General features: G+C 39.9%; 1 protein-coding gene across 6 annotated transcripts in view; it reads right to left on the bottom strand.

The window, feature by feature from the left end:
• Positions 1–1,943: 1,943 nt before the first annotated feature.
• Positions 1,944–26,227, bottom strand: part of PARL (presenilin associated rhomboid like) — a 30,904-nt gene continuing 6,620 nt past the window's right edge. Inside the window, exons 2-12 of one of the 6 annotated variants that reach the window (XM_081062863.1) lie at positions 24,012–24,207; positions 23,401–23,541; positions 22,595–22,699; positions 22,227–22,276; positions 21,606–21,747; positions 11,717–11,812; positions 10,990–11,139; positions 9,321–9,391; positions 5,206–5,307; positions 4,970–5,067; positions 1,944–2,257 (exon numbers count right to left, since the gene is read on the bottom strand). In XM_081062863.1, the coding sequence (XP_080918989.1) occupies positions 2,146–2,257; positions 4,970–5,067; positions 5,206–5,307; positions 9,321–9,391; positions 10,990–11,139; positions 11,717–11,750 (567 nt within the window). In that variant the 5' untranslated portion in view covers positions 11,751–11,812; positions 21,606–21,747; positions 22,227–22,276; ... (1 more) ...; positions 23,401–23,541; positions 24,012–24,207 and the 3' untranslated portion in view covers positions 1,944–2,145. The remainder of the gene's footprint in view (positions 2,258–4,969; positions 5,068–5,205; positions 5,308–9,320; positions 9,392–10,989; positions 11,140–11,716; positions 11,813–21,605; positions 21,748–22,226; positions 22,277–22,594; positions 22,700–23,400; positions 23,542–24,011; positions 24,208–26,227) is intronic. The other 5 variants (XM_081062865.1, XM_081062862.1, XM_081062864.1 and 2 more) reach the window with 5 other exon arrangements.

Below are 26,227 nucleotides of genomic sequence, written 5' to 3'. Positions count from 1 at the left end.
AATTTTTTATAGGTGGCAACAGGGAATGACTAACGTGTTTTTAGCACTGTGGCCATATGGAGAAGTACAAGGACATTTTAGAGACCAGTCCCAACAGTCCAGGTTAGAGACAAGGGACTGAACTAAGGCACCGGCCCTGGGAGTGGAGAGGAGGGGGTGGATTCTAGAAATAAGAGGTGAGACCGAGGAAATCTGGAATAGCTCCAAGGTTTCTGGCTTCCAATCGGCCATATCCTTGAGCTGAGTGATATTTGAGGTGCCTGCACAATGGGGTCCCAGCACCTGGAATCATACCTGGCACGCCGTATACATGTGTACTGAGTTGGCCTACAGAGATTTTCGGGGAGTTCCGAGCTCAGAATACATCCTCATGAAGGTAACGGAAGCAACAGGAAGCAGAGTGAGATAAGACAGCAGCTAAGGGTGCATTCTCGGGGACACCACACTTACGAGGCCAGAGGAGCTGTGCCTGAGAGGCACATGAGCCAAGAGCACAGCCTTGGGGCGATCAAGTGTTAGCACAGAAGCCAAGATGAGAAAGTAAAATACCCCAGTCGCCAAACAGGAGAGCAGGGACAATTGCCAAAGCTGTGGACAGTAAGGCCTGTGCTTCCAGAGCGGGGCACTGACCTCCAAGGCCTCCCCTGAGGAAGGTGGGACCTTGCCTGGTCAAAGGCTCCAGCAACAAAGATGGACAGAGAAGTGCTTTAGGGACTTGACCTTCTAAATGCTCCTTCTCTAACCATCACAAAGCAGGAAGAAGAGACACGTCTTCACAGACTGTTTTCTTGGTCTGCCCCCGGCAAGATGTGAATTGCATTTTGCACTCCGTATGGAATGTCCATGTCCTCTCCACCTCCCCTCCCATCTCTGAATAACACGTCTTGCCCCATCTGTATGTCAGTGTTGTTTGCATTGTGTACTCAGATGTGTCAGAGCACAGCAGTGTGACCTTAAGCAGGCCCTACACACAACTGTCCTGGTTCCTTACTGCCAAAATGAGGGCTGGGTTAAAAAAAAAATCTCTCTCCTGGAAGTGACATTGGTTTAGAATAGAATCCTCTGCCTAGTAAGAATAACTGGTACTTCACAGAGACGAATCTGCATGGTGGGGAAAAGATTTGGAGAAATGCCAAATCCTGAACAATTCCTATGTGCTGGGTATAGGCTGCCACTCAGCTTTCAGCAATGAGGTGGGAGCGTCTCGCGCTGCTTTTCATAAAGCCCGACGCTCCATGCCCAGCACCTGGCGGGCCCAGCCTTTACTCCTCTCCAGGACAAGGTGCAAGATTTGGTATAACCTTTTGAGACCACCAAAAGGCTGAAAACTCTCCTGTAAATCTGCTCAAGAAAAAACCTTTAAATTCTCGAACTGCATTTCCTAGAAATAATTCTTTATCATGAGGGCAAGTTAGCTGCACGACAGTGAAGCTGTTATGATGACCAGTGTCTGCTATTTTAGTAAGACGCTCCAATTCAAAGAATGTACAGCTTCAAACGTAAGATGCAATTAAGCTGATTCAAGTCTGAATTTATCTAAGATATATCCTTCTAAGTCTTAAGCTACAATTTTGACCTAGAATGTCAGTAACCTAGAAAGCAAAAAACTCAAGGTAGCCTTTTGTAAATGTCACTCACTACCAGAAAAATTACCTTTCTTTAAGGAATCTAGAAAATTCTGCACTTGTTGTTTCAGACCATGCCAGAGAAAGGATACTCTAACTTTTACCTGTTTGTCAACCCAGGAAAGCAGTAGGTAGGTAAGAGTAAATTCTTAGCAAAGATGCCAAAGGCCCAATGTACAAAGCCCAGTGCCTCCAAGTTTCAATCAAGTCTTTTTCCCTGCGCACTCTGCCAAGTTCACAGCCCAAACTGTCACATGTAATTAGGTGCCAGGGCAGCGTCCGTGCTCTGCAGAGGAGACACACACCCTGTTTACAAACTAGAGATATAAACTTTTATTTCACAACGTTGTCATAATTCACTTTCTAGTAAGACATGGACGGAGGACAGTTTAAAACACTGAGCAGGCTGCGTGCCGGGCGTCTTCCGGGCAGGAGTAAAGCTGTGCTCACCCCAGGGCGACATGTTCGGGGGCTTGTAGGCACCATGGACCAGAGGCACCAGTATCGTCCAACCCCAAGTTTACTTAGAGCCACCTCCTTTTTTGGGGCTGTTAGTCCTCATTTCATGCCAAATTTTCACTAGAGGCTCCCTGTTCTTCCAGATGAGTTCATGACCATAAGTAATATACCATCTGTGGAAAAAAACAAAGCAGGTCTGACATTCAAACAGTATGACATTCAAATGGAAATCAGTACCATGAAGATATCAGGTTGACATTTAAAAACGTAAATGTCACTGTCATTTACTATCTGCCTTATTAAAACAGCTGATTAATTTACTGGATGTAGGTCTATGAATTACCTTTAATATATGGAGTATGTAAAAGGTTGAAGTAGGAAGGGAGCATGTGTGACTGCTCAGAAAAAATGTTAAGTACTGCACACACACTACTTTGGACTGACCACAGCCCTGCAATTAAGCCTTACTTTTCCTTTTACAGACATGAGGAAACCAAGTCTGAAAGAAGGTACTCTCCCCGAGGTGCTAACAGCTTCTGAGCGGCCGATCAAGGAATCACCTGCAGATCAGAGATTCTAAGCCCAATAAGAAAAGTCAGAAGTAAGTAGTTTACTAACGATGGCCAGTTTAAATGCTTCTCATCCTCTTCCACCTGGCTACACAGAAGGTCATTTGCTTATCCAAATTCTGCCCCAGCTTTAAAAATACCGTGTTTCTCCGAAAACAAGACCTAGCTGGACCATCAGCTCTAATGCGTCTCTTGGAGCAAAAATTAATATAAGACCCGGTCTTATTTCACTATAACATAAGACTGGGACTTATATAAGACCGGGTCTTATATTATTTTTGCTCCAAAAGACACATTAGAGTTGATGGTCCGGCTAGGTCTTATAAATTTTTGAAAAATACAATCAGTAAATTTACAGAAAGAAAAAAGACATTTAAAAAACATGCCAATTAATAGGCATGTAACAGAATTCTTCTGAGTTTAGAGTCAAATTCTGTGAACTTAGAATAAGAGAAGAAGGATCACCTTAAGCTTCAAATGCGATTGTAAAACTCTTACAAGAAATGACTCGCTTGTCAGGAACTCGCCATGAATAAAGTGCTCTCCCCCAATCTTTTTAACCTACTCATTTCAAGCAGAGTCAAATACTTTAGAATTACAGGTACACCATTCCGATTATACATGTAAGTTCAAATGTAATTCGTTATTTGGCTAAGTTACAGTTAGGAACACACTTCCAAATGACCCATTTCTGAGGTATCCTCTTCTTTGCCGCAGCAGCAACCGCCTCAGTCTGGCGCTCAGTCTGAAAGTCCAGCTCTACATGCCTGTGACCTTGGACAAGTGCCCTTCTTTAAGCAGTTTGCTTTCAGCAAAACGGAATACCTCACAGGATTCTGAGAGTATGACATTCGTCCTCAATTTACACACACAGCACATATTCAGTATATGTTAGCTGTTACTATCGCATCGCAACAGGACAAGGTGAAGAGCATAACATTTGGTGAGGGACATAAAGTCAAGGAGATGCGCAGGAGGACACTAAGGGAGTCTTCACCATGAGTAAGGATTCCTAACTCTAGATTAAAGATGTTAGAAAAGATGAATTTTGGACACGACAGATCTAGCAAGTGAAAGGAGTTGAAATGAGAAATAGTTGCAAACAGAAAGGATTCCTCTGGCTTTCAGATCCTGGACTTTAAAATGCATCTGATCCAATTATTTTCACAATGAAAAAAGGTCATCTACTTATAGATCAGAAGAATAAAAACCTGCTAGGGAGAAGATCCTTTAAGTATACACGGAAGGATCCAGATAAATTTAGTATTCATAAAACAGAACCCATTTTCGTCAGTCTTTATGTTCCTCAGACTGTAATATCAGGTCAGTTTCTACTATTTATAATGTGCTGCTGTTCAAGTTAGAACTCACATGTGCTATTCTTTAATCATCACTGAAAACTGTAATGGCATTTAATTCCACCGCCTACTGGGCAAAACTGCTCCACTTAGATTTTTCTACTTTTAAAACAAAACAAAAACTTAAGTTTTTCCATTGTTATGAAACAAAGTAAAAACCAAGTAAGGGCAAAAGGTAACATTTATGCAAGAAGGTGGATCCAGCACATCCCACAGACACGGGCTCCAGGAGTCCTGAGGAAGCGCTGTGACAGAGACGCCACAGCACTATTGTTTCAGGCAAGAGCCCATCCTCTGAAGCACAAATGGAAGACCTTGTGCCCCCAGCAATTGCACTCAATATGGTGCTGACGGGGCGGGAAGCGCTTTGGATGGATCTGGGTTGAAATCTCTGCTCTGCTGTGAATACCTAAGAGCTGTTTGGCCTGCGGAACATCACGTCTGAGCCCATCAGTAAAACAGAGGTAGTAATAATATAAGGTAAGTAGCTCAGTGCCTGCCACTAAGTGGTCCCCTTGGTTTACGGTCCCCACGCCAGTCACACAGTGTGCGTACACACTCACTGCAGCAGAGGAACAGCCCCACCCACAGTGTGTGTGCCCAGCACTGTGAGATGGGGGTCAGGGCAGGGTCTGGGCAGGGGGAGGAGGCCTGAGAGTGGGGAGAGGAGATGACAGCCCAGACTGGAGGGCTAGGGATCATGACAGGTCAGGAGTTGGGGTGACCTGAGGTTAACGGGGGTTAAAGACAGAGCCGATGTCTAACAAACGATGAAGGCAGGGGCGAGGCTGACAGTCTCATACCCCACCTCAGAGGGCAAAGCCAAAGCGGACTGTGTTGAGGACTCCTCGCCCTCCCAAACCTACCTGCCCTACTTCACAGAGCTGCCTTACTCTGCCTTCCTTAGGGGTGGAGAAAAGAGGACCCCAAAAGAGCCGTCGGTTACACTCAAACTTACATTCCAAAGAGAGCTCCCCCAAGATGTGCTGCATGATCAAAAAATTTCCATCCCAGGATCATTCCTGCTGTATCCATGGCAATAATGGCTTTTAGGGCCTGCAAGCAAGCAAAAGAGAACAGAACTGGTACAACTTTCATTCCTCCAGCATTGACAGTTCTAACTTAAGGGCAAGAATTCAGTCAATAGAAAAATACCACCATTGTCCCCAATCTTCACTTCATAAAAGTACTCACGTTCCCTGCCGTGAACGTGAACATCGGAAGGAAGATGATGGCCAGCCTCCCTTCGGGGATCTTAGTGCAGACAGCAGCAAGGACCGTCATGATTGCGCCCGACTGCAAATTAACACATTGGTGAAAACGCGAAACTCTCAATGCGCAACTGCTTAGTGACTACAATGTCAAAAGCAGGAACACTTTTTCCAGAAAGTTAATAAGCCACAAATTTCTAGGTGATTGCAACGCTTAAAAACTTTCAGTTACTAACGTACAAAATATGAGTCAAAGGGGCTCCACATCCATCACATAGTGACCACCTGGAAAGGATTTAACTAGAGGCAACAAGATGTCTAACAACCAGCACGAGTGCTTAATGAACTCGAGGGACAGTGGGAAGCATGTCCAATGATTTCATTTCATGACTAAAAAAGAATTTCTCAACCCTCAACAAAGCTACCCTACCCAGAGTGAGTGAAAATAAATTTGCCCAGAAAAACCCACATGTGTGGTATTAAAAGTAATATTTTATCTTAAAAAAAAATCATGTGACATTTGCATCCTACCTCATAATAAAACTAAACGTTTCCCTCAACACCTCTGAGCACACTTTCTGCCCCAGGAAAGCACACTGTGCTGCTCCCTGGCTCTGCAGGACCCTCCCCTCACCGCACCCTCCCGGGGACACACAGGCATCCACCTGCGTGGGAAGCATTTACCCCAACAACCTTGTATTGGAGAGTAAGAATCACAATCTCACAACCTTATGATCAACAAATCAACCATTTCTTATTATACTTGAATTATAATTATTGCATTGTTTTTTCTTATATGTGCTTTTCCAGGTTGTTAGGAAATCTTCATAATTTAAATTTATAATGGCTATGAAATATTTCCTGGATAAATTAATGCTAATTTAACTAAACTTTCTTAATGTTGGACATATTCCTAATTCCTCTAAGTGGTAGAATATTTGAGAAATTAGATCACAATCTGTAGTTCACGTTAAATCTCGTGATAATCATTCATTCAAATATTTGCATCCTACTATGTACCTGGCACTATCTAGATGCTGTGGATACAGAGAATGACACTTACAGTTCCTGCTTAATGGAGCTTACACAGTGGCAGGAAAGACATAATAAAAACTAAATACGGTCAGCTATGATGGGGACAGCACGCTTCATAGCAGCAGCACACAGGAGGGAGCGCTCAGGTTAATAAGTGACATCAAACTCTGCAGGGAAGGGTGACCAGGTGGTGGCCAGGTAAAATGGGACAGGATGGGAAGAGTCTTATTGTAGGCATTAAAACAGCTTGAACCAAGCCTGCAGGTCAGAGGGTATCGTAAGGTAGAGGAATGCGAAGAGGCTAACCAGAGAGAGAGCAAAGAGAGGCAGTCGGGTTAGCTTAGTTTACCCATCTCCTACCAAAGTTCTTAGTAGAGACAAATCGCAGTCACTTATTAAACATGATAAAACTCCCATGTGGGAATTCTACAAAATATCTTCCCACTACTCCTTAAAAGTATCAAGGTCATAGACGACAGGAAAGACTGAGAAACCATCACAGACTACAGGATACTAAAAAGACATGACAATTAAATACAATATAGTATCCTGGAACAAAAAAAGAACATGGAACAACTGGGAAAATCAAATATAGTCTGCAGTTAATGGGACTGTACCAATGTTAATTTCCTAGTTTTGATAAGTGAGCCATGATTATGGAAGATGTTAATATTAGGGAAAGCTAATTAGATGTACACCTTTACCCTCACAACAACCATCACAGTAAAAATTGATTCAAGCTATAATAATCAATGGATGCTATTCTGGGTAGTGGGGGAAGGACAGGTTCCAGTTGTCATTTGTCCCAAAAATGTCCTTTGTAGCTATTTCCCCTCCCCTTTGATTATGTATTGCATTTAGTTGTCGTGTCTCTTTGGTCTCCTAAAAGCTAGAACATTTCCACATCCTTTTTTTAAATTGAGGTATAACTGGCATAACATTGTATTAGTTTCAGGTGTACAACACAATGATTTGATATTTATATATATTGTGAAATGATTACCACAGTAAGTCTAGTTAACATCTGTTACCAGTTACAAATTTGGTTTTCCTTATGATGAGAACTTTTAAGATCTACGCTCAGCAACTTTCAGATATACATTGTATTAACCACAGTTACAAGATATCAAGATATTTACATATTCCCAAAGTATCTTCTCACAAATTACTTGTTAATCTTAAAAGGAAAAAAAAAATAATTTTATGGTAGAGAAGCTATATCACACCTTAACAGTCAATGGACACTAAAGGGCAGATGGGCACCACATGCCTCAAGCTGTGATACCTGAGGCGACATCACTCATGTGGCATTTCAACCAAAAACACACAGTCAGAATCTAATTATGAGGGAAGAGACAACTGATGGCCATTCTATAAAATAACTGCCCTGCATTGTTCAAAACTGTTAATGCCACGAAAAAAAAAAAAAGGGAAACAAAAGCAAAGGAAACAAAAGCAAAAATAAACAATTGGGACTTCATCAAACTACAAAGCTTCTGCACAGCAAAGGAAACGGTCAACAAAATGAAAAGGCAACCTATCAGATGGGAGAAAATATTTGCAAATCCTATAATCTGATAAGGGGTTAATTAATATACAAAATATATAAAGAACCCATACAACTCAGTGTCAAAAAAGTCTAATTAAAAAACAGGCAAAGAATCTGAATAGACATTTTTCCAAAGAAGACATATAGATGGCCAACAGGTACATGAGAACGTGTTCAACATCATGAATCAGGGAAATGCCAATCAAACCCACAATGAGCTATCACCTCACACCTGTTAGAATGGCTATCATCAAAAGACAAGAAATAACAACTGTTGAAGAGGCTGTGGAGAAAAGGGAACCCTTGTGTGCTGTTGATGGGAATGTAAATTGGTGCACCCACTACGGAAAACAGTATGAAGGTCCCTCAAATAATCAGAAACCAAGCTACCTTATGATCCAGCAATTCCACTTCTGGATATTTACCCAAAGGAAACAAAAATATTAACTTGAAAAGATACATGCACGCCATATTCACTGCAGCATTATTTACAACAGCCAAGATATGGAAACAACCACAGTATCCACCGATGGATGAAGGATAAAGAAAATGTGGTGTATATCTACAATGGAATATTATTCAGCCATAAAAAGAAGGAAATATTGCCATTTGGGATAATATACGTATATACCTGGGGTGCCAAAAAATGTATACACATGTATTCATCTTTTGTTATTGGTATATATTGACTATTACAAATTTTAATACGATTTTTTTCTTTCTTAAAATGTGTATTCATTTTTTTGGCACCCTCTGTATACATATGTCTGTATAGATACATATACACACACAAAAGAATATTAGTCAGCCATTAAAAAGAATGAAATCTTGCCATTTGCAATGACGTGAGTGGACCTTGGGGGCATTATGCTAAGTGAAATAAGTCAGACAGAGAAAGACAAATACTGTTCGATCTCACTTATATGGGGAATCTAAAAAACAAAACAAGATCATACTCATCTATATTTGTTTATTTCATGTTTTTGGTCATGTGTTTTGTTTTTTAGATTCCCTATATAAGTGAAATCATACTGTATCTGTCTTTCTCTGTCCAACCTTTTCACTTGGCATAATATTCTCTAGGTCTTACCACGTTGCTACAAATGGCAAAATTTCATTCTTTTTTATGGCTAATATTCTGTTGTATACATATACACCGCATCTTTTTTATCCAGTCACCTACTGATGGACACCCAGGCTGCTCACCTTGCTGACGGATCCTGACGTGCACTCCGTCCCAGTAAGTACATGTAAGTGACCAACGGTTAAAAGGTATAGCTTGAAATTCACAAGGCTTTACAAATATATACATTCTAAATTAGAGAGAGATTACTTAATAGAATTGTTTCAATGTTGACTTCCCGGCTTTGAGAACTGTGCTGATTCTGTAGTTAACAGGAGGGTGAAGGGTATACAGGAACTCTTTGCACTAATGTTGCCACTTTTTTGTAAGTTGAAAATTATTTCAAAATGAAGTTAACTAACCTAAAAAATTTTAAATTGGAAATACTTACTGCACCAAGTGATGGTCCATATCTTCCTGTGGCAACTTTACACACATAACTGACAAAGTTGGAAATAACACCTGCGAAGTAAGTCACATTTCAGTAATTTTGGTGAGCTACAGAAAGGGTTTCCATTTCTGATCCCCACCCCACAGACACCAACAGTGTGGGCTTTCTACCCGAGTCACTACAAGACTCAGGCCGGCATGAACACTTACTCCGCCTCTCACTTCAGATATTTTACAGGGAGGAAAAGTCTGGCCCGCGGCCCAACTTGCTGAGTGATGTCATTGCCTTTACTCAGTTATCATTTTCCTCATCTGTAACATGAAGAGAAGAGACTAGTTCCCCTAACTCACCAACTGTCTTGGGATCCTCTGGGCTGCACTCCACACACTAAATCAGAATCTCTGGAATGGGGCCAGAGAGTCTATATTTTACCCATGTCGTCCACTGAGTGACTGATTCGGCTGCCGATTTAGACCAGAGGATCCTTTATAGGTCCCGTTGCCTCCAATGTCATCTGAGCTGAGTGTGGCCCATTTTAAATAACAACTTCCCACAGAGCAGGAATAAATGGACCCTGAAATAGACCCTCTGTACGTACAACCACACTAGTGCTTGGGGAAAGAACTACACACTTATTTTACAGGCCAGAGATACTGCTCAGCTTCTAGTTTTGAGGAACTAGATGCACATGAGTATTTAACAGTGATTAAGTACCCACTCTGGGCCTTGTGGTAGATGCTTCTATTTAATTCTTTCTACAACCCCCTGTCATGAGAGAGGTATCATTATCCTCAGAGAGGTACAGTCTTTTCTGCAACATCACACAGCTGGTAGCAGAAAAAAGATCTGAACTCAGGTCTTGCTCGGTGCTTTTTTTCACTACAGAAAAAGCTCAGTGCTTTTTTTTCACTACAGAATAACTGCCAGATATACTGTTTTAAATGAAGGGGTTTTAGTAATGAATTTTATACCTTATGGTTTTAGGAATGAATTATACCTTATGGTTTTAATTAGCACATTTTGCAAAGACAGAGACCTAAGTAAAATTTAACCGACCAATTGCCAATTTAGTAGCATCTAGGAACCTGGAATCCTGCATCACCATTTCCTAGTTGAAATAAAGAAATGATGCTATTTCCAGGACCACAGCTAGAGTGGTTCCATGCTACCATGTATGTTTGCGAAAATAAACTCATTCTTGACAATATTATTGGATAACTCTGATCTAAAGCTTTCTGGAAATTGAACATACTGCGGGAAATGAGCTTAAGGTTATTTAACAAAGATTCAGGTGACTGAGACAGCCAGGAAATCTGGGAACCACTTATCTATAAAATAATGAGTCTGAGGCTAAAGAAACCTAGGCCTAATGAGATAAAAATAACATGCTTAAGTTCTATACTAAACCTTAATTCCTATGTACCTAATTTAAAACTAAATAGTAGTTAAATAATTCACGTAAGAGGAAATCCACAAAATGAGAAGCAGGGAAGACAACCACCCCCACCAGTCTGTGGTAGTCTTCTCTAAATACAGTCTGAGAAACAAATATGTACTAAGCACTTACTGTATGTAGAATATGGATATAATCATTCCCTTTGTCCCTTCTCTAAATAGGTGAGAGTGCTTACACTCTGAAAGACCCCCAAGATTAAATAAAGCTCATCACCTGCAGATAAGTACACTGCCATGAATTGCTCTTGACCCAGAATGTTCACTATGCTGGAGGAGAAGCTCCACAAAACATACATATTTGCTGCCATGTGAAACAAGGAGAAATGACTGAACGTTGACAGCAACATCGGAGAACACAGGACCTCTACAAGAGAAAGAAAAACAGTCTGGTAGTTGTGCAACACACAGCCAGAAAAATTCTCTATTTTAGATGTTTTTCATTATTAATATCAAACAAATCAAACATGGGAAACAAAAACAGAGGCAGTTAAAAGCCTAAATAAGTTGGTTTAAGAGCATTTTTCAAAGTGGTAAAAAGCTATCTGAAATCTCCTTCCTACTTGGTAAGCAACCAATAAAAACTCTCAGTTCAATGAAAGCAACTTGTCCTTATGGCAAAAGTTAGTTACAAAATAATTTCAATTATAGATTAGAAATTGTATATAACAGTCTTCTCAAAGATTAAATTTGCAGTGATCACGAATCTTAAGTCATTAAAAACTGTTTAGATACCTACTGTGTGCAAGGTACACTGTAGGTACCTGGGAAACAGCAGTAAGAGAGTTGAGGTCCCTGTTCTCAAAGAACTTACAGCCTATACTTCAATTTGGCTCATAATTGTTGACAAAAATCATCCTTTTTATAGCATTTCTATTAACATAAAGCGTATTTTCTTTCATATTATCTCTACTTCAAAATAAAAACACACAAGTTAGACTTACTTGAGGCTGGATTGGATGTGAAATATCTGATCATTGTCCGCTGTAGAGAAGGTACTCTCCATAAACAGAATACAAAAACATTTGCAGCTATGATACCTACAAAATAAATATTTATAATTTAAGGAGGTTCAAAATAAGAGCAAAGAAAGTCTTATCAAAAGTTCACCTGAATAAGACTTCCTACCACAATCATATAAGAGTATTATATACTTGGGGAGAAAAAGTAAGCTAAGAAAAATAAGTGAAATCAGTGCTTATAATTATCAAAACTGTCATGGGTTGGTGAAATCAGAGAATTCCTGGAAAATTGCAAATGCTCTAGGGGCTCACTTCCTTCACTTAAATCTGTATTTCGTTTCTTCACAACAGTCTACTCTTCTCAATAAATAATCAGATCTACAATTATTGTGTGAAAATGGCCAAGCCAAAGCAGAAGTAATATACAGAATTAGGTCCTTTGGCCAAGAGCAGAAAAGCTATATGAAATCACTTCTTTTCCACAGGGAATGGTATGCGTCTTAAACTTATGAAACATGTGCAGATTATCTGTGTAGATGAAGATCCATATGTCTGAGAAAAATACTCATGAAATAAGAATTCAGGAATAATCTGGAAGAATTTTGCAATTGCTTCTGAAAATATGTTTACACTTGGGAGTTGGGTGACTTTCATTTTCCTGCAAGAACTGATGTTACTAGAACTACCACTCAACTGAATATTATTATTTAGATAATAATGAAATGATAGAATAATGAAATGATAGAATAATGATAGAATTAACTATTTAGTCACAAAATTGTTATTCTTGAAAACTACAAACTTTAAAAAATATATTAATTTTGGGACAGCCAGATGGCTTAGTTGGTTAGAGCGCAAGCTCTGAGCAGCGGGGTAGCCGGTTCGATTCCCACATGGGCCAGTGAGATGCGCCCTCCACAACTAGATTGAAGACAACAACTTGAGCTGATGTACAGCTGACCTCCCCGTGGGCGGCAGGATGGCTCAGTTGGTTACAGTGCAAGCTCTTAACAATAAGGTTGCCGGTTCACTCCCCGCAAGGGATGGTGGGCTACGCCCCCCCCCAAACAACTAAGTTTGAACACAGCACCTCAAGCTGAGCTGCCGAGGGGTGGCCAAATGGCTCAGCTGGTGGGCTGTGCCACCAATTGAAAACGGCAACTGGACTTGGAGCTGAGCTGCGCCCTTCACAACTAAAACTGATGGACAGCAACTTGACTTGGAGCTGACGGGTCCCGGGAAAAACACATTGTTCCCCAATGAAGTCCTGGAAATACACACTGTTCCCCTTCCCCAATAAAATCTTTAAAAAAAACCACAAACATTATTTTTATGTACCACAATTCTTTGTACATAGTAGACACTCACCTACGTGAATTAAAGGCATTTAAACATTTATTCATTCCTGCAGTCTTTTTAGGCAACAGGCAACTAGCCTAGCCCTTTCAACACTTTGAATGACAAAAAGGACTGATTCCAACCATTCTGGTAAGAGGATATATTTTACAAGATATTCATTGTACAGCCCCTGCCAACCGCTACATTTGAGAGTCACCTTTGGCTTCCGTATTTGCTCACTCCATAAGGCTCCAGAAGAAGGCTCCATAAGGCACTGCCAGAAGGCACTGGCATTCCTAGTGTCTCCAGTTTTTGTTCTCCTAATTGAGAGTTAGGTAGGAAAGGAAGCTACCGCTTTCATAGAGTCTAGAACATTTTTCCCATTTAATATCTGAAATCAGGCTGCACCTTACAATTGGTGGTGTGTCACAGATAAACTGGAAGCATTTTTCTTGTCTAGAGCACATTAAATGGTGTTTTACTGCATTTAACTGAATTGGTACCATTAATTTTATCAGATTCTTACTAGTGGGGACTGTGACAGCTGTTATACCATCTTTGGTAAATAACTAGAACTCTTTCAAGATGAGGAGGGGACAGTATGAAAGGATGAGGAAAAGGGGCATGAGCAAGGCAACTCTGAGCACTATGTATATGTCGTATTGAGGAACCTGGCAGCCTGGGCAGCGCAGACGGGCAGAGGGAGAGCAAAGTCTCCTCAGATGGAGGAACAGACCTCAGGGGGTTATCCTAAAGAAAGTGAGCAGTGGTTAGTGCTGCTTCGGGTTCGTTAGTCTTTTGGGGAGAGTTAAACATCTTTACTACCCAGAGAACTCCCTTAGGTCTAGGCTCTTGTCCATAGTGACTGATGTCTCAAGGTAAAGACCTGAGAGTGGTTTGGCCCAGGTGTCCATGGTCAGAAAGACAATCAGCCAAGCTTTGCAGTTTGCTCCAACCGAATGTTTCAATGCAAAAAGAGCAAGATAGGGCTCCTGAACTTGCCTGCCAGGGTGAAATATGGCAACAACTATTCTGCCTACTCTGCCAATTCCAGGCTGCTTCCTGAAACCGGTGACATACAGCACACACTTCTGGAAACCACAAGCACCACAGACAGCACTGTAGAGAAGCAGAGGGCATCTCTGGCTGAAGACACTACAACTAGAGAAAAAGATGTGAAAAAGGGAAAAATAACCAAAGATATAAAGGTCAACAGTAGCCAAAGAGTTAACAATGCCAAGTTTTCAACTCAAATGCAAGAAACCTTTCTGGTAAGTGACGACAGAATACTGGCACTGGGACACACTGCAGTCCGAGCCTCTCACTTCACAGACCAGTGGCCTATCATTGGGTATCGCATCGGTACACAACCGAACAGGCATACACAAATGATGTACTCAAACTACTGTAAATCATTATAAAACACACTAACAAGTTCAAAAGAAATGAGAAAAGTAAAAGGTATTTTTTTCTTTGCATATCCCATTTTGAAGGCCAATTATAGATGAGAAAATTGAGGCTCTCAGAGATACAAGTTTTCAAAGAGCCAAAGACAACAGCCAAACAAGAATTCCTGCTCTAGAATTCCTGCTCTTTCTACTAGACTCAGAGACTGGGTAGCAAAGAGGATTTCTTTTGACCTTAGCCAGACACCAGACAAAAGGCTCCTTATCTGGGAAACAGCATAGGCTGGTCCCCAGAAGCAGGTGAGAATGTGTGGTAAGCCTAGGCCTGCTGAGGCAGCGCTGCACAGTGTCTAAAGGTATGGGTGAAGGAATCCAGCAGAATTAACTCTGTCCTGCTTACACTATAACCTGGGCAAGAGGCCTAACCTCTGAGCCTCAGTTTACTCTTCTGTAAAATGGGGACAATTAAATCTACCTTAAAGAGTCGACTGATGATTGGGGGGCGGCCTGGTGGCTCAAGCAATTGGAGAGCCGTGCTCTTAACGCCACCGGTTCGATTCCCACAAGGGACAGTGAGTTGCGCCCCCCTACAGCTAAGACTTTGAACAACAGCTCTCCCTGGAACTGGGCTGCAACAAAGTTGGAAGACTCAAAATTCCCAGTTTGAAAACTTACAACACAAAGCTACAGTAATTAAGACAGTATGGCAGAAGAATAAACATACACAATTGAGAGTCCAGAAGTATATCCATACATCTATGGTCAACTGGTTTTTTACAGTGGGCCGAAGACAATTCAATGGGGAAAGAACAGTCTTTTCAACAAATAGTGCTGAGACAAGTGGATGTTCATGAGCACAAGAATGAATTTGGATCACTACCTCAAATTGTATACAAATATTAACCCAAAATTAATCAAAAATCTAAATGTAAGAATCTAAAAAATATTAAAATAAGTAATAAATGTAAAAGCTAAAACTTTAAAATTCTTAGAAGAAAACAGGTGTAAATTTCTGTGACCTTAGATTAGGCCAGTTTCCTTGATATGACATTTAAAACACAAGTAATAAGAAATAAACTGCATCTCGTCAAAATTAAAGATGTTTGTGCTTCAAAGAATACTGTTATTATCCAAAGATGTTATTCAAATGGCCAACAAGCATATGAAGAGATCACTCACTCATCATCAGAGAAATACAAATCAAAACCACAATGTGTCACCTCACACCCACTAGGATGGCTACTATCCAAAAAAAAAAAACACCACAGAAAATAACAAGTGTTGTCAAAGATGTGGAGAAATTAGGACCCTTGTGCACTGTTGATGGGATTGTAAAATGGAGCAACCACTATGGAAAACAGTATGAAGTTTCCTCAAAAAATTAAAAATAGAACTACCATAAAATCCAGCAATCCCATTTCTGGGTATTTATCCAAAAGAAATAACAGCAGGGTCTCAAAGAGCTACTTGCACCCCCATGTTCACAGCAGCACTACTTACGATAGCCAAGAAGTGAAAGCAACTCACATGTCCATCGATGAATGAATGGATAAACAAAGTGTGATATATACACACAATACAATAAATTATTCAGTCTTAAAAAGGAAGAAAATTATGTCATGTGCCACAACATGGATGAATCTTGAGGACATTACGCTAAGTGAAGTAAGTAAGCCAGTCAAAAAAGACAAGTGGTATATGAGTCCACTTACATGAGGGATCTAAAGTAGTCAAATAATAAAAACAAAGTGGCATGCTGGTTACATAGGGCTGAGGAGAGGGGGCAAAGGAAATTGTTGTGTAATGAGTACAGAGTCTCAGCTTTATAAAACAGAGAATTCTGGAAATGTTTCATAACAATGTGAACATACTTAACACTGCCAGACCGTACACTTCAAAATAGTTAAAACGGTACATTTTATGTTTTTTTAAGCACAATTTTAAAAAAAGTCTTAAAATACCATGACTCAACAATTCCACTCCTAGATATATTAGCAAGAGAAATGAAAAACTATGTCCACACAAATATGTACACGTGAAAGTCCACAGCAAAAGTCCACAGCCAAAAAAGTGGAAATAACTCAAATGTCTATCAACAGATGACTGGATAAACAAAATGTGACATATCCATAAAATGGAATACTGTTTGCCATGAAAAGAACTGAAGTACTGACACATGCTACTGTAAGAGTGAAACTTAAGAAATCAGTAATTTAGCCTATAGCTTGATTCACCTCATAGTTTATCGCTCAGCTATTTTCTGTTTCTCCCCCTCACGACTTGATTTAATAACCCTGCTTTGTTCCCTTTCTCAAAGCTACACATCTTTGCTAACCCAATTAATCAGCAGAGCACTAATTGTAAAAAGGGATTCCTTAGCCCTTAGGCATGCAGGCACCGAATCCGTTTTGCAACTCCCTTGCAGTCTTTACTGGTGACACATAAAGCCCCAGCCACGGTGGCCAAGTCAGGAGACAACATTATCCTAAACAGAACAGACCCTAGGAAGTGATGTCAGTGCTCGGACCTGCCTGCCTGACTCCCTCTTTCCTTGTTCTGCTTCCTCTTATGTCCCTATAAAACCTTCCGACCATTCTAGCAACGGAGAGGTGGCCTCTGGACAGGAGTCTGCCATCCTGCCGGAAAGCTGCCACTCTGCAGAAACCTGCTTTTCTTTCCACCAACCTCGTCTCTCTATTATTGACTTTTTCAAGCGGCAGGCAGCTGGAGCTTCGTACAGTTACCACCACTACATGGGTGAACCTTTAAAACATTACACTAAGTGAAAGAAACAGCAAAAAAGGCCACATAAGATGTGATCCCATTTGTATGAAATGTCCAGAACAGGCAAATCCACAGAGAAAGCAAATATGTTAGTGGTTACTTAGGGCTGAGGGGAACAAAGGAATGGGGAATGACTGCTAATGCATGTGGGGTTTCTTTTGAGGATAACGAAAATGTTCTGGGACTAGATGATGATGATAGTTGTATGACCTTGTGAGTATAAAAACCACTGAATTATAAACTTTTAGATGGTGAATGTTATAAGTGAATTATATTTTCATTAAAACAAAACAACACTGATTTGGGAAGCATTGCTTGGTTCAGTGACCGCAGTCTGTTTTCCTCCTTAGGCCATGGAAGGTGGTATGACCTCTTTTTCTCTCTTCCTAAAAAAGGACTCATTATCCCACTTGCAGTCCAACAGCTAAGTACAGGATTCCCTCTGTTTCTGAGGTGGGCCAATTCACCCTTCCACAGCTCCTCCACCTGAAGGAAGCCAGACCTGGCCAGTCCTGAAACTTACAAGCACACATATCCCAGCGGCCAAAGAATGGAGCTCAAGCGGCCCCTGTCTCAGGTCCTGGGAACAGGGCTACACGTACAGGACCGACACATCAGCCTCATGCAGCGGCTACAGTGTCTCTTCCCTGCAGTATCACACAACTAGTTAAGGATTGCCCCCCAGTTTCCTGGAATCAAAGGATATCCAGAGACACTATCCATCTTCCGTCTTCCTACTGGGATGAAGATAGTTCATAACTGATATGGGCAGATGGAAAGAATGGGGCAAATTCACAATGAGATAAAAACCTTTATAATAATTATTAACCACCAAAAGGGGTTATTATTCTCTGCACCCTTCGGGCAGATGGGACTATCTAACCTCTCCATGAGCTTTTAGAAATCAAAACGTTGATTTGTTTAAATGACTTATTTAAACGATACATTGTTAGAGGATTTTAAATTGGTGTACACCTTCTTGACAATACAGAAAATTTTAAATGGACATACTCTTTGACCCAGCAACTCTATTTCCAGTAACTTATCCTAAAAATATACTTGCATAAGCGTGCAAAGATCTCTATATAAGGATATTTGCTGCAGTATTCTTTGCAGAATTAAGATTAAAAACAACCTAAATACCTATTAACAGAAGACTTATTGTTAACACAGTGTTCACCTACATGGACTACAAAGCCATTAAAGAGCATGAGCCTGGGCTCGCTTTGGCAGCACATAAAGAATGAGCCTGGGGTGCTAGTAATTTCCATTTCTTGATCTAGATGCTAGTCACATGAATGTGCTCAGCTTGTGAAAATCAGCTATACGTCTGACATGTGCACATTCTTCTACATATATTATACTTCAACAAATTAAAACTAGTGCAACAGATCTACTTGTATTAATATGAAATGTCCTTTAAAATATCCAGTGGAAAAAAGTGAAAGTGCAAAGGAACATGTACTGCGTGCTACCACTTGTGTTTAAACCATACATAAAGACAGATATAAAAGACTATATACAAACAGATGCTTTGGAAGAATACATAAAGAACTAAAAAGGCAATGATTATGCAGACAGAAAATGAAGAGAACCAGAAATCTACAGGGAGAGAAATTATTTTTCACTTAAATATTCTTTAACACTATCTAAGAGGTTAGTTACCATGTACATTTCTTCGTTTTACAATGACAAAGACTCCAAAGATCTCAGACAAATTATTTAACCTCTCTGAGCCTCAGTTACCCGATCTGAAAATGAGGATATCTCTAACAGAGCTTTTATAATTAAGAACAATGATAAGGATTAATAACAGTGTGTATGTATGTAAAGTACTTAGCATCGTACTTGAAACCTAGTTAGCACTCAAACATTAATTTTGTTATTCTTTCCCCAGAAATAACTTGTCTGAAGACTGGGAAGACAAAAGTTACAAGAAAAACAGTGATGGATTTTTAAAAAAATCAAGATTAACTAAAAGGTCAAGTGAAACACTGCCTTACCACCAACTTCAGGAATAGGAAAGGAGACCTTAGTCTGGGAGGTATAGCTCAAAACCTTTGAAAGGTTTATGGGGAAAGAAAATTGCAACTAAAAAGTAAATTAATCCTGGTAGAAATAGAATAGCAACAAAAAAGAACAGACTTTAGAGGTTGCGGCAGAAGAGTTGGGCCCTGGGCCACAGCGTTGCCTCACTTTGGAGCTGACGACAGATATGGACCAGTAGAGGCGCTGCGGCACAGTTTTCTGGAGATTTCTCTTCCCAGCCTCCTCCTCCCTGGCCCCGCCTCGATCAGACATAATTTGACAGGTCTTTCCTCTCAGCTGTACCTGAATCCCAATCCAGCAAAGTCCGCATTCTGCCGAGCTAACAGGAGAACCTGGCAAGTCCTTCACAGGCATTCCTGAAAGCTGAAGAGGCAGGGGGAGTACTCTCCTGGGGGTTGCCTGGGACACTCAGTACAGGCTGCAACGCCTTGCAGATGAAGACACCAGGACAGGAGATTAGCTGGAACGTAAAAGCACCAGGGGCAAGTCTAACTTTGAAGGGTGCAGCCCGATGCTCCCCTCATCCCATAAACACCAGGTGACCTTGTAAAAACTTTTTTTCAGAGCAATGTGAACTTTGGGGAAATATTTCTGTGTAACAATAGAGACTTGAGACAAAAAAAATATCCCCAAACCAACCAACCAAACAACAGCAAAAAAAGGATTAAGACCAGTTTTCTAGCACTTCTTTTTTTTTTTTTCATTTGCTTCCTGCTCTTTATTTCATCAATATATTACAAATACTTCACTGTCATTTTACATAGCTGTGGGGACAGAGTCCCAGAAAGCAGTTTCTAGCCTCTCGGCCTCACATAGAAAGGTGCTGGTCTAGCACTTCTTTATTAAGTGATTCCCAGGGACAGCTTGAGACAGAAGAGTCAAAAACTAAAAACTCCAAACCTGACATCAGCTCAAAGGAAGGGAGGTATTTTACCTCACCACTGGATTCCACCTTAATAATACAATAAATTACAGGTATTTCTTATGGTTTCAAATGTCCTTATCCAAAGAGATATGAACTAAAGAGATATGAATAAATGTTGAGATATTGCTTGCTATCTCAAGCTAAGGAACCAAATGCATTTGGATAAAACATTTTGCTGTCTGAACTTGCAATATCCAAAATTTTGCACTCCAAGTTAATGAACCCATTAGATTCAGATACCAAGAAATCTTTACATACAATGTTTGGTGTAATAGTGAGAAATCTTAACCCATTAGAGCTTTCATGCTGCCACTGTCTAAGTGTAAATACTATAAATCAAAGCAGCACACTGGCCTCAGGTCAGTGGCTTCCTAAGGACTTGTCAAGTTCTTTCAAAATACAAAAAGAAAAAAAGAAACACTCAGAGAACATCTACAATTCAAGGAAAAGAGTGGCACAGAGTGAATCTGTCACTCCATAAATCTATCCTCAATTAAAACCAGGACCTGAGCCATTTAGGGTCAGCCTAAGGGAAGCAATCAGGAGAGCTAAGCAAGGTAAGAACTGGCACTTCCGAAAAGTGCCAAGACATAACAGAAGCACAAGTTTATTAACCATGAGAATCTTAATATGTAGTTAATAAATTATTAAGCATCGCTAACAAGTGTTGTGAAATTAAAATCACTGCTACCGGAATAATTACTTCCCACAAGAAAAGCCTGAAGTGACACCGAACAGATTGAAAGAACATTTCCTCAGCCTTCAAAAGTCACTTAGATAATCTGAAAATAAGAATTTAAGATCTTTAGCATGATCATTCACATTTATGTGGTCTGAAGCACTTTACACTCAAGTTGGTGGTTAGATCACAATGTCTGTCTCTCTCCACTGCTATGTCCTTCTTGCCAAATGACTGATTTGACTGAAAAATCTGGGCGAAAGAATTGATTTTAATTACATACCAACTTCTTTGAATAAATGATTCAAACTGGCATGACAAAGGTTATAAATTCCGATCCCAGGTTTCCTTAAGTGTTAAATGGCATAAAATCTTTACCATCTTCAAAGAACTAGTACTAAGGTATCAACTAATTTTGGGACACTGAAAAGATCGAAGGAAATCAAAACTTTGCTATCCTAAAGAAATGCGGTCAGTTTTGGTTACTTTCAGAAAACAGACAAAAATACCATTAATCCCCATGAAAACAGACGTGCTAGTACAGAACTACCCTGACGTTATGTTCATTAAGACCTCACCGACTAATCAATTCTACAGTATGGCACTATGTCTTTGAAAAATCTCAATCCTCTGATTCAAGATCCTATTCTAGATTCGTTCACTCAGCAGATTTTAACTGAGTGCCTTTACCGTGTGCAAGTTAGGTGCTGGGCGCTGTGACAAAATGAAAAATCTCCTCCTGGTCCTCAGAGATGCTACATGTAAATTACAGAAGGCAGGTTGTGTTATAAATGATTAAAAGGTGCAATGAGTTCAGAAAAAGACGCATTTCCTGTAGGAAGAAATGTCAGAAACATAAGGTTGAAGACCAGATCAGGTTCCCAAAAGGAAACAGAAAAATTGAATCCTCCCAACAGAGGAAACAGCCTGAATAAAGGTTAAGTACCCTTTCTCCACTTAGGCAGGTACAGAAAATTAAGATAACCATTAAGTCTAACCATGGTTGAGAAAAAGCAGTATTTTGCTATTTCCCTAGGAAAATTTTCTTTTCTATCTACACAGTTGTTCAAGAACTTTCATATCCATTTCCCTAAATTTCTCAAATTAAGTCCATAAGATATTACATAAGCGTTACACTGAAGAGTCAGATTTGCTTATTAAAATTTACAAAGAACAAAAATAAATTGTCATGATGATATGCATGGCATGTTTCTTACATTTAAAGAGGATTTTTATAAACAGCATGGTACAGTAAAAATTGGCTTTAGAATGAGACAGATATGGGTTTTGAAATTCAGTTCTACTACTTACTAGCAATGTGACCTTCGAAAAGTTCCTTCTCTGAAAGCCAGTTTCCTTATCTGCAAAAAGGGAAATAACTAACCTGTAAGCAACCCTGTGAGGTAGGGAGAGAATGTGTATAAAGCATTCTGCATAAAGAAGGTACTTAATGTCCCCTTTAGTTTCTTTAGTAAGGGAAGTAATAATTATTCATAATCTATTTCATACGTTAGGATTCTACAACAAAATTAGAAAATAACTGACCCAGAGCACCACGTACACCTTTACGCCACACTACTTTTTATACTGTTACATTAGCCTGAAGGTACAGAGACTCCCTATGTCTTCTAAACCACGGTGAACATGGTACGAAAGCCATTGACTGTGACATACTGTACCTTTTCGTTTGATTTCTCTTCCCTTGAATGGCTAAAACGTGTAAGCTAACACAAACCTGTCACAGTCCGCTGGCCATCGCTTAGGTTAGTCCACCACTTGTTAATCTAAAACAGAAGGAAAATTGCACATCACCATACGGTAAACACTTTCAGGCTAGGAAAATGAAAAGCCAGAAAGAAAATGCTTTGTGCATATAAAAACCACTGGTGGGACAACTGGATGGCTCAGTTGGTTAGAGCATGAGCTCTGAACAACAGGGTTGCTGGTTCGATTCCCACATGGGCCAGTGAGCTGTGCCCTCCACAACTAGACTGAAGACAACGAGCTGCCGCTGAGCTACTGCTGAGCTGCCACAGGGGCAGCTGGATGGCTCAGTTGGGTAGAGCACAGGCTCTCTACAACAAGGTGCGCTCTCAACAACAAGGCTGCCAGTTCAATTCCCGCATAGGATGGTGGGCTGTGCACCCTGCAACTAAGACTGAAAACAGAAACTGGACTTGGAGCCGAGCTATGCCCTCCACAACTAGATTGAAGGAAGACTTGGAGCTGATGGGCCCTGGAGAAACATGCTGTTTCCCAATGTTTCCAAATAAAATTTATTTTAAAAAAAGAAAAAAAATCACTGCCAAATATACAAAACATTACTAAATATTTTACTCTAAAGAAGATATTTTTAAAAAGATATTAAGTTCACTGATTTTCCATCTACTGATTTAATGTTGCTATTAACTAAAAATGCTTCATAAATAACCAGACTTCAAATATGGTGATCATCTAGAACAAAGAAAGCCGTGTTTATCTTTACCTCCTTTCTGAAGTCTCCTTCTTTTTGCGGTCTTATGCTATCCAACCAATCAGCTTTTATACCATCAAAATAACTCTGGACCCTGGATTTCAGTGATTCATATTGCCAAATAGCAGCTGCTCCAAATGCACAGCCTGTAAACTACATAAAACATATTACAAAATAAATTTGAAAGAGAAACAGATCTATACATAACTCCAAGAACAATATTTCATCTTCACTGTTTTTTACAAACAATGGAAGGAATATCTGTCACAGTGAAACCTATTAGATGAAAAGAACATTTAACTGTTTCCCGTATTTTTAAACTTCACAGTACCCTGGGGCCTCTTTATATCTAGAAATTTTCAAAGACAATTCAAAGTATCAACCTGAAATGTTATACCAAGTAAGAGGCCCCTAAGTTTTGTCTCCGGTGCTTACATAACTGAACCAGATTCTAACAACAATTATTTAATTCATGTACTCCTGTAATCATTCATGACACCAGACACCCCGATCCTTTGTCAGCTCCCCCACTTGTTCTTAAAGGAGCCCAAACAGGACAAATAGTACTATACAGAACTACACCTGCAGCAAGATATGTAACTCCTAGTGATGTGAGCTCTTACCCCAACAGTAAAAAAAAAAGGCTTTACAAGAGTCCTTATAGGATAGGGAGAAGGATAAAAGACCGTTTCTTCTACAGGGGGAATCAAAGCACTTCTCTTGTATGGTTCACCACTTGTTCCCGTGTCTGATCTTCGAGGTTCAACCTTCCTGGGTGCTTTTCTGAATCCACATTTTTGCTGAATAAATAAGTTAAACCTATAGGAGGAAATAGCAGATTAGAAACAGAGATGAAGTTTGCAAACATCAACCTCTCCGAGCCTCCCCGCTTGGCCAGTACCATCACCATCTCAGTTTGTTTCACACCAGACAGCCCAAAAGAAGCCAAAACTCCTAGTCCCAGGTAGAAGTCAAATCATTGAATTGTGCCTTCTGGAAAAGGAGAGACACAAACTACAGCAACTTTAGAGGGAACTTGTTTGTGCAGTTACTATGTATCAATCAACAAAATAATTTGTATCCATCCACCACACAGAGTTTGCAGTCCTGTAAAAAGCTGGAGAACTCTAGGGGAGTGGGGAACGGGCAATAAAGGTGAAGGAGATTAAGAAGTACAAACTGCCAGTTATAAAATTAGTCACAGTGATGTAATGTACAGCACAGGAAATATAGTCAGTAATACAGTAATTACGTATGGTGACACACGGCTGACTTGCGGTGATCACTTCGGAAGGTATATAAATGTCTAATCACTATCTTGTATCCCTGAAACTAATATAATATTGTATATCAATTATGACTAAAAATAATTTTTAAATGAAAAAGCAAAATAAAGGAAAATGGATCTGAAAAAGAAAAAAAAAGATGAAGAACTCCACATTGTCAGTTTGAATTAGCAGAGAATGACTTATTTTGTTTGAAGTTTTGTCAATTTTCAGAGCAAACATTTAAACATATTATCCTTGAAGTCACTCCAAATTCAAATTACTATTTCCTTTTATAAGTACTGACCATTAAAAAGTGACGGATTTTCCCCACCTATTTATTTCACTACCAGTTTGGGGGACACCCACCAAATGTTTTGCAAAGGGTTTTGTCTTTGGAGTCCCTATAGAGTTCGACCTCCTCCACACACCTCACACTACGATGACACCTGGGCAGCCAGGTCCTCTAAGCCTGCTCTCCCTGCTCTCAAATTCACTGTCCTGATGGCTTCCCTTTTTCTTCTATCCCTTAATGACAGATATGTTCAAAGGCTCCAATAGTTCCTTTACAGCTTTTTTTCTTCTTTTGTAAAACTAACTTCCCCAAAGTAGACAACGTAGAGGCCCCTTCCTGTTTGTTCTCATTGCGCTTTGTAAACATAGTGTCCTTCTAGACACAAAGCTCCTTGAAAGCAGAAATCAGACAGGCCTTCCCATCTTTGCAACCCAGCTCCTAAAACACATTGGTCAAATAAACGAATAAATTCAGGAGAAGGTCCAAAATGGCAGAATAGGTAAATGCTATGTCTGCCTCATCCCATGATCACATTAAAATTACAACTAAATTATAAGACAATCAACCTCGAAAAACACTTCAAAGACTAGCTGAACAGAACCCCTATAACTAAGGATATAAGGAAAAGGCCACATTGAGATTGATGTAAAAAAACAAAATAAACCATATAGCATTGGCGTAGACAGATATATAGGCCAGTGGAACTGAATAGAGAGCTCGGAAATAAATCCATGTATATGTGGTCAACTGACCTTTTCAGGGGTGATGAGAATATACAATGTGTATAAGCTCTTCAATAAATGGTGTTGGGAAAACTGGATATCCACATGCAAAAAAAATGAAGTTGGGCCCTTATATCACACATAAATATTAATTCAAAATAGATAGCAGACTTAACTGTACAACCTAAAAATGGAAAAATCTTAGGAGAAAACATGAGGGCAAAGTTTCATGACGCTGGTCTTGGCAATGATTTCATGAATATGACACTAAAAGCACAGGCAACAAAAGCCAAAATAGCCAAGTGGGAGTACATCAAACTACAAAGCTTCTGCACAGCAAAAGAAACAATCAAAAGAGTGACAAGTCCACCTATGGAACAGGAGAAAATATCTGATATACGAGTATCTAATAAAGGGTTAATTTCCAAACTATATAAGGAACTCTTAAAACTCAGTAACAAAAAAACTAATAACATGATTTCAAAAATGAGCTAAACACTTGAATAGACCAAGAATACATGTATATGCAAAGCTGTTCACCATTATTAATCGTGTCA

Source organism: Rhinolophus hipposideros (assembly GCF_964194185.1).
Source record: "Rhinolophus hipposideros genome assembly, chromosome: 2".
Classification (NCBI taxonomy): Eukaryota; Metazoa; Chordata; class Mammalia; order Chiroptera; family Rhinolophidae; genus Rhinolophus; species Rhinolophus hipposideros.
The sequence above is the reverse complement of the archived record's forward strand: the minus strand, read 5'-3'. Positions and strand labels throughout refer to the sequence as shown.